The 13,969-nt window shown below is 38.1% G+C and overlaps 1 protein-coding gene across 2 annotated transcripts in view; it reads right to left on the bottom strand.

The window, feature by feature from the left end:
* NIPSNAP2 (nipsnap homolog 2) overlaps positions 1–13,969 on the bottom strand; it is a 32,539-nt gene that overhangs the window by 6,507 nt on the left and 12,063 nt on the right. Inside the window, exons 4-8 of one of the 2 annotated variants that reach the window (XM_054589653.1) lie at positions 12,235–12,329; positions 11,841–11,911; positions 10,843–10,983; positions 9,806–9,837; positions 2,158–2,252 (exon numbers count right to left, since the gene is read on the bottom strand). In XM_054589653.1, coding sequence (XP_054445628.1) covers positions 2,158–2,252; positions 9,806–9,837; positions 10,843–10,983; positions 11,841–11,911; positions 12,235–12,329 — 434 coding nt within the window. The remainder of the gene's footprint in view (positions 1–2,157; positions 2,253–9,805; positions 9,838–10,842; positions 10,984–11,840; positions 11,912–12,234; positions 12,330–13,969) is intronic. The other variant, XM_054589654.1, reaches the window with a different exon arrangement.

Below are 13,969 nucleotides of genomic sequence, written 5' to 3'. Positions count from 1 at the left end.
ACAACCCATGTCACTGCATTGTAACGCTGTATGTGGGGAAGGGGTCCAAGAGGGAACAATGTCACTTGTTTGGCTCTCCGTCAGCTTTCATTCACTTCCCCCACTACCCACAAGTAAATTGGGCCCTTCCAGTGCTGATTCCTGGGCGGGTGGGTTTGTGTACAGTCTAGAACCCTGTGGGTCTCTCCAACAAACTCTCCTGTGAGGCTGGGAGTTTCTCCCATAGCTGCATCCCCCACAGGTTTTTACAGCCAGAGGTTTTTGAGGCTTTCTTTTCCTGCACTGGAACCTTGGATTGTGCAGTCTCACTGCCCAGCTGTTTCTCCTGGTTCATCCACATGCGAATGTGGGATCACCCGGTCCTCCAGCTGCCACCTTGCTGCACGTCCTCTCTGCCCCAGCTGTGTGTTTTGGCCCTTCCTACTGGTCTGGATGACTGTTTCTTTTTTAACTCCTTGGTTGTTGGACTTTCATACAGTTTTGATTTTCTGGTAGTTCTGGTGATTTTTTGTTTTTAATTTGTTGTTCTTTCTTTTGGTTGTGCAAGGAAGCAAAGTGTGTTTACCTCTGCCTCCATCTTGGCCGGAAGTCCCAGGGTTTCCAATTTCTTAAACACCAGGCTGAAGTGAGTGTCTGGTTGAAGCAGTGATTGGTAGGGTTGAGGGTTGGGGTTTCTCTCTAGATCTTGAAGGTTTGCAGTGGGGCAAAGCGGGGTAGGGTAGCATAAGGTGGTGTGGGACACAGTGATAACAGTAAAATGACAGTGGGAACAGCAAAATGACAACAAACACAACTATCTAGGAACGCAATGTAAAAACTACTTTTCTTGCCTTAACTTTCCCATTCAGTCTTAAGTCCCTGGCAGATACTCTACCATTCAGCCAGTCTGAATTATTTGTTTTTTGAGCATTTTTTTAATATCCCATTTCTCCATCATTGTTCTAGCCTCTCCTTCCCCTCTTTACCTGTCAATCCCATCTAGATCCTGAAGTCTAGCTAATATCCCACTTATTTTTAATTTTTGCCACATACAATAACTTCATATCTCTTTAACTGTTAGGAGTACCCTGAACATAACTAACCCTGTGTTACTGGTCGCACACTCTCATGGCATGTCACTCATGTTTGCTTTATTCCATGTTAGATAGGTCACCATATCTTTGTAAGCCTGACATGCTAACATAGCAGGCAGACAAGATGTGGCACTTGGTGAGACTGAACAGGTCAAGCTAACACCTCAACTGATATTGTCTGGAAATAAGTTATAATTTTTTCTTTCATTTATTTCTCACCTGAGGACATGCTTATTGATTTTAGAGAGAGGGGAAGGGAGAGAGAGAGAGAGAAACATCGATCAGTTACCTCCTGTTCACATCCTGACCAAGGATGGAACCTGAAACCTAGGCATGTTCCCTGACCAGGAATCAAACCCATGACCTTTGGTTTATGGGATGACACTCCAACCAACTGAGCCACACCAGCCAGGGCTGCTTTTCATTTTTTAAACTTTAATAACCATTTACAAATATGCTCAGAATGTCTGGCTGTATTTATACCAAGGTATAACTGAGACTGGTACCTATTCTAGCAGGGAGATGGACACAAATAGCCACAGCTGTGACTACTAGGGTTCACGAGGAGAGTGACATTCACTTGGGAGGGGAGGGAATATCTGAGTCAGGCCTGAAAGATACCAAAGATGGAAAAGGCAGGAGGAAAAGGCCTCTGGGAGCATGGAACAAGACCCCATGGCAGGCAGAGGTTTCACATGCAGGGAGCTCTCTCTTAGAGTAAAATGCAGGACTATCTCTCAGGGAGCAACGGAATGTGTCTAGAAAGGATGGTGTAGGGGCCACTCTGTGAAGGCTCTCAGTGCTTTATCATCTTGCCTCTGCCATGGTTGCTGACTTTGCCTTTCTCATTCCTTTCACCATTATCCCCTCTTGGATTATCAGTTTACCAAAAATCTATGGACACTTTTGCTGTTGACCTCTCGTTCTAGGCAGCCTGGTACTTACCTTCCATCTGTGATGTTTGAATTTGCTACAGTGTTTAAGGTTACTGACTTAAGATATACTTTACTGCTTATTACAATTTATTTAGTAATGAACTGTCAAATCCCAGTAACACAAAAATGAAGGAAAAGTAAATAAATACCCCAAAGATGATGCACCATATACAACTGCCCAATCTGAGAAAAGAATCCTCCAACAGCTTCACTGCTGTCCTGTCTAAAGCGAATTGCACGAGCCCTGCAAGAAAGAAAACAATGATCAGATACTGAATTAGTGTGTTAAAAAAAATCAATTTCCTCCATAGTCTGAGCAAGGTTTTCAGAATAAACACTAATTGTTCATTATATGATGCAATCAAGTTATTTTAACGTATGCAAAATGTAAATGTATCTTTCTATAGCTATACTAGTCATTTTTGTGAGTAGACAATTAACGGCTATTAAAATAAAAACATGAGGATATCTGGTTGCACTGCTGATTCTTCACATAACGTCAAGAAAATTGGTAGAGGACAGGACCAGTAAACAAAAGAATTGCTTCTCCAAGAACTCACTGAGAGACACTTGGATGTGAAAGCACCTAAGATGTCACAGGAAGACAGAGACCATCTCTTAAGAATGGGGTTTAAGAAGAGCTGAAGGAAGCATACCTTCAAAGCAGCTGGAGACAGTGAACTCTGGGAAATATGTGAGCTCTCTGAACTATAAAGGTGATTTGCAGCCTCTTGGGAAGCATATGGTGTCATGAAAGTAAAGCTTCTTAGCAATATACCATCACAATAAAAACTGAAGATACCTCTCAGTTTTTCTTCTTACCAGGGCAAACCATTGTAGAATGAGTACCGAATGGCATTCACTATGTACTATGTGTGGAGGGAAGAGTGCACAGATGTTGTGTTGTGTCTATGTGCGTAACATGAAATTGTGATTAAATTGGTTAAAAATTGGCACTTGTCTTAAACTTTCCTCAAGATTTTGTTGCAAAAGGTATCAGTTCTTCAAATGCCTTTTTTCACATTTGTTCCAGGTACTTTACTTTCATATTTAGTGATGCATCTGAAACCCTAAAAATGTTTTTAAAGTGTAGATATTTTCCCAAAAGAAGTTTTTAGAATCAAAGCTGAAAAAATTTGTACCAACACTGCCCAGGCTTTGACCTGAAGTCTCAGTGACATCGTGGTCCTGTGTTGACCGGATTGGGGAAGAAGGGCTCATTCTAATTCACTCTGAAGAACTGGAGGCACGTGAACAAGCATTCCCATCTACTGATGTGTATAGTGAGAGACACAGTCTTGGGGACAAGATTTTGAGTTGACTTGCTTAGTGCATTCTCTTCCTGGAGGCAAACTCCATAGCAACGGAGTTAGAATATCTCAGAGGGGGCCAGAGGAGTATGGGATCAGGGCAAAACAGCCTGTTGTGGGAGTGATGAAGCCAAGCTCTCCGTAAGGTCACTTTATGGCCCTTGGCTCTCACCCACCGTGCTCAACTTCATGAGGGTGATCCAAGCTTTCAGGTGATGGAGGGATCTCTTGCTACTGCCCCCATAGGTTACCCACAAACGATATTAAATTCTTCAACTTTTGCATTTAGAATTGATCAGTATCTTCACAAAAGTTACAAATCTGATTGGTAAATTACTGAGATTAAGCAAATCACATTAACGTGCATTCTAACTCCAAAGAAAAAAAATACTTTCATTGATAGTGATATTCAGGATTATTCATTTCATTCTGAATTTTTCCAATTTAGTTACAGTAGGCAACGAAAACATACTTGCCTTAGCCTGGTAATAATCAGAAGCATGTACTGAAGAGGAGGTCACCATCTTAAAATAGTCACCTATGTGCCAAAATATAAATTGAATGCTGAGCTGACTTTATATATAATTTTTAAAGTAACTGAAGAATAACCTCAGTACTTCCTTGAGGATTCATGGTGGGCAAGTTTTAATTAGTAACTTGTAAGAAATAGAACCATTGAGTAATCCTACTCTATGGACAACTAAATTATTACATATGCAAGCCCCCTTTCCCCCTTAAAAAAATAAAGCCTATACTAGTAGTATCTGAGGGAAAGCAGAGTTTGCCACCCCAAAATATGCCTTTGGGACATTATTTTAAGTTTTTTTTTGTTTGTTTGTTTGTTTTAAGATTTCACTTACTTACTTTTAGAGACAGGAGAACGGAGAGAGAGAGAAACATCAATGTATGGGAGATACATGGATCGGTTGCTTCCTGGTCGCCTCTTGCATGCTCCCTACTGGGGACCTGGCCCACAGCCCAGGCATGTTCCCTGCCTGGGAACCCACCCAGCAACCTTTCGGTTCTCAGGCTGGCACTCAATCCACTGAGCCACACCAGCAAGGGCAACACTGATTATTTTTAAGAAATCAAAGACTCAGGGAAAACTTTTGACTTTCCCCCCAACTGGCCAAAAGAATTTAGAAGACCTGCCCCAGGATGGGAGCTATTATCATAGATAACTACAGAGTTAACATGAAGTTAAGTTCAATAGACAGGGAGGGATCTCCTAGCAAGGCCTGTCTGACCAAAGTCCTTTGCATCCCAATGTTAAAGACAGAGGGTTGGTGGTATAGTGGTGAGCATAGCTGCCTTCCAATGTTAAAGGTCTAGCAAACATTTATTTACCAAATATTTGCTTTTTCACCTCTGCGTGAATTGCCTTCCTGCCCTTGGAAGTCCCAAACCACAAGTCCTCACTTCTCTTTGGCTCCAGATGGCACAGAAGCCTTAACTGCCAGACCTGTCGTGGGGTCTCACATTCTTATGGAACCTCCATATGGACACACACAATAAATTTGGTCATGTTCTCCTGTTAATCTGCCTCATGTTAATTTGATTATTAGTCTAGCCACAACTTAAGAGTAGCAGGAAAATGATTTTTTCTTCTCCTATATTTACATCAAATATCTATTCTTAGTTTTTAAATTAAAAGAAATTTCAACTTGCTTTCCCTAACCTTTGATGACCTAAGAAAAAGATTCTTTAGAAAGAAAGGTCACAGAACCATTTTTTATTTTTTATTTTTGGAGCTGGAAGAGATCTTAAAAATTACCTAGTCCAATGCAAGAAATTTCTTTAATGGAAAAAAAGAGCATATATAAATTGATAATAAGTAAAAGTCACAGATTCTCTTTTACAGATAAAGATTAACCAAGGGTCAATGGCTGACCAATGGCCAATAAACTATTCTTATATCCCTCATAGTTATTAAGGATTTGTATTATTATATCTTTGACTTGTCTTTTCTCTTAGTATTACAACAGTCAGGATTACCAAAAACAACATAAAATTATAATGGTGAAAGTTGGAGGTATTTTGTTTTAATGCTAATGAGTATGCTCCTTGTGCTTCACCATTAAGTTTAATGTAGCTGTTAAAATGGAGAGATGGACAGTTTTATCATTTCAACCAGGACCAGAAAACTGCAGACCTTGGGCTAAATCCCTCCCACTGCAGCTTGTTTTTATGGCCCAGGGGCTGGGAATGGATTTTACATTTTTAAGTGCTTGAAAAATTTCATATAAAAAAAATTTCATTACTATGAAAATTATGAAATTCAAATTTCAGCATCTGTAAGTAAAGTTTTATTTGAACACAGTCACTTATTCCTTTACTAATTGCCCATGTTTGCTTTCCCATTACAACAGCAGAGTTAAGTGACTTGTGACACAGCATGGTCCACAAAGCCTATAGTATTTACTATCTGGTCCTTTACAGAAAAGTTTGTGCCAACCCCTGATTTAAATATTCTCTATTCCTTATTGTAAGGTTTTTTAAAAATTAGGAATTGGTGTCCCTGATAAAATGTGTTGAATCTTATCAAATGCCGTCTGAACATGAATTAAAATGTATTTCAATTGTTTTTCTTTTAATTACGAAATATTTCAACCAGTCTAGTCACCCAGATTTTTAAAACATGAACACTTTACATTTTATATTTGCTTGAGCTCTTTTCAAAAAGACATGAACACTGCAGCTTCCCCCCCCCCCCCTTTTTAAAAGGTTTATTTTTAGACAAGGGAAAGGAGGGAGAAATGGAGGGAGAGAAACATGAATGTGTGGTTGCCTCTCATGTGGCCCCTTCTCCCCCCAGGGACCTGGCCTGCAACCCAGGCATGTGCCCTGACTGGGAATTGAACCGGCAACCTTTTGGTGCACAGGCCAGCCCTTCACCCACAAAGCCACACCAGCCAGGGCATGCAGCTCCCTTTTATTCCTCCTTGCCCCCATTCCCTTCTTCCTTCCTTCCTCATTAGTTACTCTTTGTAAGTAGTTCTCTCTCTTCTGAATACGACACTTCTTGCCCATGGTTTTATATTTCTAATTCATAGGTATGTATCTATGAACAACAGTTACATCTTTTTACATAGCTCTTGTTAAGTATCTTGTTTATATAATTTTTTTTGCTATATCTTTTTAAAATTTACTTAAAAGACATCATGTTGTACACATTTTCCTTTAACTCTCCTCAACATGGTGTTTCCAAGTTGATCATTAACGGGCACTGATCAGGTTTACTTTGACCACTGGATAAAATTCCACTGCATGAATATACTATAACCTTTCCACTATGGCATATAGCTTGTTTACAATTTTTGGCAACTGCAATTTACTTTTTTCTTACATGACCACCAGTTTCTGCCATCCGCCCAACATTCACTGATGACCAGAATGTGTCAGGCCTTTGCAGACAGTTGCAGAACTGGAAACTGAAGACGCTGCAGGTGTGTGGTACATGCTCTCACACAGGCATGGAAGTGATATTGGGGGTGTGGAGGCCGGAGCATGAGTGCTGGGTACCTATTCCAGCCTCAACTGGATTTGTTACATTAATTAAGTTCCTCACTTTGAGTCATCCTTGGATTCATGTATAAATTCTCTTTAGTGAGGTATGTCATATGTCATTAGGTTTATCAAGGTATATCTTACATATAAAATTCACATAAGTGAGCAATTCCATGCTTAAATAAATTTACAGGCTTGTGCAACCATCACAATCCAATTGTGCTAAAAGATCCCTTGTGCCCACCCACCTGTAGTGTCTTTCTGTTCCCACCCCTGGCACCAGGCAACCACTAATCTTTCTGGGTCTAGATCTGCCTTTTCTGGACATTTCATGCAGATGGAATCACAGACTATGGACTCATCTGTACTGGACTCTTTCATATTGCATATTTTTGAGGTTCATGTACATTTGTACCATGTATCAATAGTTCATTCTGTTTTATTGTTGAATAGTATTCAATTAGATAGATATACCGTATTTCTTGATTCATTTACTGATGAGGATTTAGTTGGTTTCCACATTTTTGTTATTACAAAAAAGGCTATCTATGATCACTGTGTTTAAGTTTGTATGGATGTATGCTTGATTTTCTTAGGTGTATACCTAGAAGTACATAGTCATGCCCTGGGTCCTACAGTAACTCCATGTTCAATATTTTGAGGAACTGCTAGGCTATTTTCCAAAATGGCTGTATCATTTTATTTTTCTCACCACTAATTTATGAGGGTACCAATTTATCCACAACCTTACCAACACATTATTATCTGTCTTTTTAGTTATAGCCCTCCTAGTGGGTGTGAAGTTGTATCTCACTGAGGTTTTACTTTGCATTTCCATAACTAATGATGCTTAGTACCTTTTCATGTGCTTATTATGCATTCATATATCTCCTTTGATGAAGTGTTTATTGAAATCCTTTGCCCATTTATTTTTTAAAATTTCTGGATTTATTTTTATGATGATAAAAACACATACATTTTATTTACCTCAATTTTTTCATCTGTACAGTTTAGTAGTGCCAAATATATTTACCCTGTTGTGCAACAGAGCTCTAAAATCTTTTCATTTTGTAAAACTGAAACTTTATACCCACTAAACACCAACATCCCTCCTCCCAGCCCCTGGCACCACATTTTCATTTTCTGTGATTTTGAGCACTTTAGACATTTTGTATTAGTGGAATCATATAGTATTTGTCCTTTGTAACTTGCTTATTTCACTTAGCATAACATCATCAGGATTCATCCATATTCTAGCATGTGGCAGGACTGCCTTTTTAAAGGCTGCATAATACTCAATTGTATGTATATACCACGTTTTCTTCATCCTTTCATCTGTTGATGGATATTTGGGTTGTTTCCCCCTCTTGGCTACTGTGATAATGCTGCAGTGAACATGGGTGTGCAAATATCTTTTTGAGATGCTGCTTTGAATTCTTTTGTATACTCAGTACTGGGATCATTGGATCATATGATAATTCAACTTTTAATATCTGAGGAACTTATATACTGTTTTCCGTCATGGCTGCACCATTTTAATTCCTACCAACAGTGCACAAGGTTTCCAATTCTCTGGATCTTTACCAATACTTACTATTTTCTGTTCTTTTAATAATAGTCATCCTAAGAGCATAATATGATATCTCACTGTGGTTTTGATTTGCATTTCTCTTATGATTAGTGATGTTGAGCATCTTTTCATATGCTTTTTGGCCATAGGTATACCTTTGGAGAATTATCTGTTCAAGTGCTTTGCCCACTTTTTAAATGGGGTTGTCTTATTATTGAGTTGGAGGATATTTGTATATATTCTGCATACAAGTCTTTTATGAGATATATGATTTGCAAAATTTTCTCCCATCTGTGATTTGTTTTTTAATTTTTAAAATGTTATCCTTTTAACTACAAAGGTTTTAAATTTTGATGAACTATATTTTATCAATTTTTTCTTTTGTGGATGGTGATTTTAGTGTTATATCTAAGAACTCATTGCCGAATCCTAGATCACAAAGATTTTCTCCTATGGTTTTTTCTAGAAGTTTTATATTTAGCTCTTACACTTAAGGTCTAGAATTCACTTTTGATTAATTTTGTATATAAAGTGAGATAGGAGTCTAAATTCGGCATTTTACGAAGATATCCAGTTGCCTTAGCATCCTTTGTTGAGACAACTATTTGTCCCCATTGAGCTGCCTTGGGTATGGTACATTTATCAAAAACTAATTATTCACATCTGTGAGTGTTTATTTTTAGACATTCAATTATATTCCAGTAACCTGCATACTGGCCCTTATGTGAATACCATACTGTCTTGGTTACTCTAGGTCTGTATAAGTTTTGAAACTGAGAAGTGTGAGTCCTCCAACTGTGTGCTTCTTTTTCAAGGTTGTTTCACCTATTTGGGGTCCTCTGTGTTTCCAGAGCCTACTGGGAGACTCACTGAGATTGTGTTGAATGTATAGATCAGTTTGAGGAAAAAACTAGTATTTTGCTAGGTAAACAAAGAAGAAAAAAATAACAATCCTGTCATCTTGGTGTTTTTTTAATGTGACAAAATCAACATTTCAGAAAAGACAATATCCAAGCAGAATATAGATAAACTCATGCAACCCTGGGGTTTTGTTTGGGGGTGGGGGGAAAGGGAGTCCTTATGTCTTAGAGAGATACACTAAAATATTTATGGACAACATGGTATGTTGTCTGGGATTTACTTCCCAATAATCTGGGTTGGGGGAGTTAGACCTAAGCAAGATTGGCCATGTGTTGATAATTATTGAAGCTAAGTAATGGGTACGGAAGCGGAGGAATCCATGGTATTATTCTTTCCAGCTTTATGTCTGTTGAATAATTTCGTAATAAAAATGTCAAACACATATCAAATCACAGCATTATCCCTGGAATTTATTCCTAAAATTAACATGATGGCCTCATGTAATCTATTAATGAGACTTACAAACTCACCGTCTAGTAATCTACTCACCAGTAATTGCCCCATTCAATCATAGTTCCTGGCTGAAAAGAGATTTGGATTTTGGTTTGTTAGTTCTTTTGTGAAGAGGTAAGGAAGTGTAAAAAATAACAAATGATAAAACTAAAAAATTAACTTTTCATAATGTGAGGTGTAACAAGTAAAAAATGTAACAAAATATTATCATTCACTGTTTTCATACCTATCCCTTAGTAGAAATAATATTCTTTGGCTTCACATAATGAGACAGCATACAGGGTGGGGTAAAAGTTTTACAGTTGTTAGTACATGAAACAAAGAGTTTATTTGTGTATTATTATTTATTGATTATTGTATTCCTTTCCATATGAACAACTGTAAACCTACTTTTGCCCCATCTTAAGACATCCAGTTATTAATGGTTATCACAACCACAGTTAGGCCCATCCTGAAGATGTACTTAATTATTAGACTGTTGGTACCCATTCAGACTTTATTATGAAATTTAAGTAAACTTAATAGGGATATCATTTTATTTTTTCCAGAAGAATGGTGAATGTTAGACCATTGAGATCCACTGATATGTATTCCCTTGAACTATGTTGCTCTCTGGGGCCTTCTTGCAAGTAGTCACTTAGTGGGCAAATATCTAGAAAGTCTTACAAAATATTATTTATTCCTTTTGATCTTATAGTGGTGTACAATTATTCAACAAACATTTATTAGTTGCTCTAGTTCAATGACAATAAATACTATATATTGTACCTCATCCTGCATGTTAGGTCTTTCCTCTTAAAAATAGAAATGCTACATAATGTTATATAATAACTATCATGTATAAAATTATAAAGACAAAAGAGCTTAGCAAAAGAGGAGTGAGAAATTAAGAAGATTTTTTTTTAAAAAGGTAATAAGAGAAGGACTAGACAGGTGAGAAAACCAACCAATCAAAATATGCTGCCAAACATATCACAGAATGTACATTCAACTTTTTTTTGGTCAGCATTAAAGGGTACTCATGCTTCTTTGCACAAGAATGAGGGACAGTTAACTCATATTTCAGTACTTACTCGAAGTTGGTAAGATCTGAGTTCATATATATTAGGTCCTGACCGTGGAACAGGCTCATTCCAGAAACTGAATTCCAATAGCAGCTGATTCTTCCTAGAGAGAAGCATGTTGCTTCTTGCCTTCCGGAATTCCAAAAATTCCTTTGAGTGAAAAAAATGTGCTCATGAACTCTTCCAGTGTTTATACATAAACCCACGATAGTGACATTTGTGTTCCTCCTATGACAGAATACTGTTACAAATAGGGTCTCAGTTGTCCCTTTTAGCATTCCCTTTCACTCTCAAGTGTCCAGGTTTAGGAGACAAGTTACACGGTCATCCTAATTATTTAAATGACAATATTAACAAATGCAATGTCTCACTTTTTAGGTTCTCCTAACAGTGTTGGACAGCATCATAATAGAGGTAACATGGGGACTACAAAACATCAAATAAGCCAGGAGCATCTGTGATCTTGCTTCCCGGCATGCCGTCAGTTCCACTCAGATGCTAATAAAAGTTCAAAAACAAAGACACAAAAAACATCAAAGGATCCAAAAGCCATTTATATTTGGACTGGGAAGCTATACCAAAGGTTTTCTTTCCTAATACTGTGTGGCTGTTAAAATTCTCTCCACTAACATGAGCATATTAGCGAAGGGAGGGGCAGGAGAGCAAAGTCAGCCCAAGGTAAAGTGTATGTGGTTGGAAGTTCCCGAAGCAGATGTGTGTTAGCTAACCCAGGGCTGATTTTTGTCTACCATGTTGACTTACTGGTTTCAAAGTACCAGCTTATCAGTTTCTAAGTACAACTGACTTTTACAATAAGAACTGTATTTTACTGGTATTACAATTGGTTACTTTATATTTGAATACATCTTCAGAGTGTCCAAATAATATTTTTATCACAAAATGTAGTTTACCAATGGTAAAGAAGCTGATGACTGAGTTATTCAATTCTGTACTAGCATCTACTATATCATTCATGTAAACAAGTAAAAAGTTTTCAAAATCATTACCTGATTTTCTCTGAGTTTATTCATGACCTCCGTGAGGGCAGGATAGCCTCCTTCATACCTCCAGAGGTGGACTGGAATATATTTTAAAAGATAACACACATTTAGAGTTTCATGATACTCTTGCCTTGAAAACACTCTAGATATGCATAGCATTAACACAGTACAAAATTGTAGTTGCCATGGGTTGGCCTATGAGTTATACTATAAAGTTACAATAATAGATTTAAACAATGAAACAATAAGAAAATGTTTACAATCAATTACCTGAGAAATGATTTTAATGATAAAACTAGACTGAGACTTGGAAAGCTTTGATTATGAAAACAAGCATTAAATTAAATATCATTTAAAGGCTTAAGGAACAGTGTTTATTCCAAAGACTTCTGCTTCCTACCAGCTTGATCCTGCTCGCCATACCACGTGTTCCAAGTCCCCACCAAAGTACAAGGGTAATGTTTATCTTCATGGATCTTTGGCAATACCTCTTGACTTAAAGAGAAGAAATAACAATACTAAGTAAACAACCAACAAAAACTTACCAGGTGGACAACACATGATCAGTAATGGAAAAAAGGCCACCTACGCCATGTTCTGACCTCAGAATACATTTTTGATAAAACAACATGCAAAATTAACCTTTTACCTGAATTCTGTTCTACTGGTACCTTACTTATCAGAAGCTCAGGTTTCTGATACCTCCAGGTGTATCTAGAACATTTGTAAGCAAGTCAAGTATAGGGATAAAAATGATAAAGAAGAGCCAGAGGTTCCAAGATTCCAGGAACCATAGGTCTACTATTTGCCATTCCAGAATGAAGTATTTGAGGAATAGTGACGTTTATAAAAGCTAAGTTTTGCTAGTTTTAAAGACAGAAAGAATGAGAAAAATGGGAATAGAAAAAGAACACTGGAAAAAAATTAGAGAGGGAAAAAAGTAATGTTTAAGATAGGGAGAAAACAGAAGGGGCACAATCAGGCAGAGGTAACAGGGCAGAGAAAAGCTGGCCTTAAGAAAGGAGGAAGACGACAGAGCTAGAACACAACACAACCCCAACAGTTCCAAAGGGCATGAACGTGACAGAGGAATCCAATGAAAGATACGACATAAAGCAATAATTAGGTTCCATTCACTTCAAGTGAGGGGATTTGAGAACTCTCACATAATACCGCATCGGACACACCACCCGTTCCATAGCCACTGACTGCATGGCAGTAAAGTTAAGGCCATGACAGGTCATGGCACAGTGTTAATTTAACAGACATATTAGAGCTTGGTTATATGGAAACCTTCCCATAGCATAGATTCTAATTTACAGGGAAAGGCAAAGGAAAGAGATATAATTATGCCATGCTGAGAAAAAGCTAAAGCCTGTATATGTTTTGAATAGAAAAATTATGACGAAAAAGTACAGTCCAGATTCAACAATAGATGCAAAAAGACATCAACGTTCAGAAATGGAACCTGTTCAAATTGTTCGCTGACACTGAGTGATATTAAACCAGCAATGACCACCAGAGGCGGGGGCACTTGGACTGGGTGTATATTAACAGTTAACAGGACAGCTCAGAATGGTCTCATGTCTAACTAAAAACCCATAAAAGCAAATTCCACTCTTCAAAAAAACATATGGTGTGGTCCTGTATTGGCTCATACAGACTTATGCTCAGAACTAAGAGGAGATTAATGGAAATCGGGGGTGGGTAAAGACAGGCAGGGAAAAGGAAGTGGGCCTTTGTGCTGTATGCACAAGCAGGAAGTAAACCACCCTGTACTGGAGCCAATGTGGAAGAAGGAAGTCTGTACTAGTGACCCAGGTGGGGTCCGGGAAGGGGCCGAGGACTGACAATGGGCATAGGTTTTCAATACAAAATCATATATGGATTTGCAGCCAATCCTCTTTGTTGAAAGCCCCAAACCTGCTCTTGGAAGCCCTGGCTTTACCTGAATGGAAGTTCTAAGGTAGGTAGTACCTGTACCCAGAACTGGGTGGGTTGGGAAGAACCTCATTATTGGGGCCCTGACAAACCAGGCAGGGGTTAAGTATTGATGTTGCTGAAAACAAGGAGTTGCTGAAGCTTCAGAGGAAAGGAAAAAAAAAACCAGAACAAAAACATGATGAAGGAGAAAA

Source organism: Pteronotus mesoamericanus, unplaced genomic scaffold (assembly GCF_021234165.1).
Source record: "Pteronotus mesoamericanus isolate MK-2021 breed Mesoamerican mustached bat unplaced genomic scaffold, CSHL_Meso_final scaffold_167, whole genome shotgun sequence".
NCBI classification, from domain to species: domain Eukaryota; kingdom Metazoa; phylum Chordata; class Mammalia; order Chiroptera; family Mormoopidae; genus Pteronotus; species Pteronotus mesoamericanus.
Note: the sequence above shows the minus strand (reverse complement) of the source record. Positions and strands in the feature narration are given on the sequence as shown.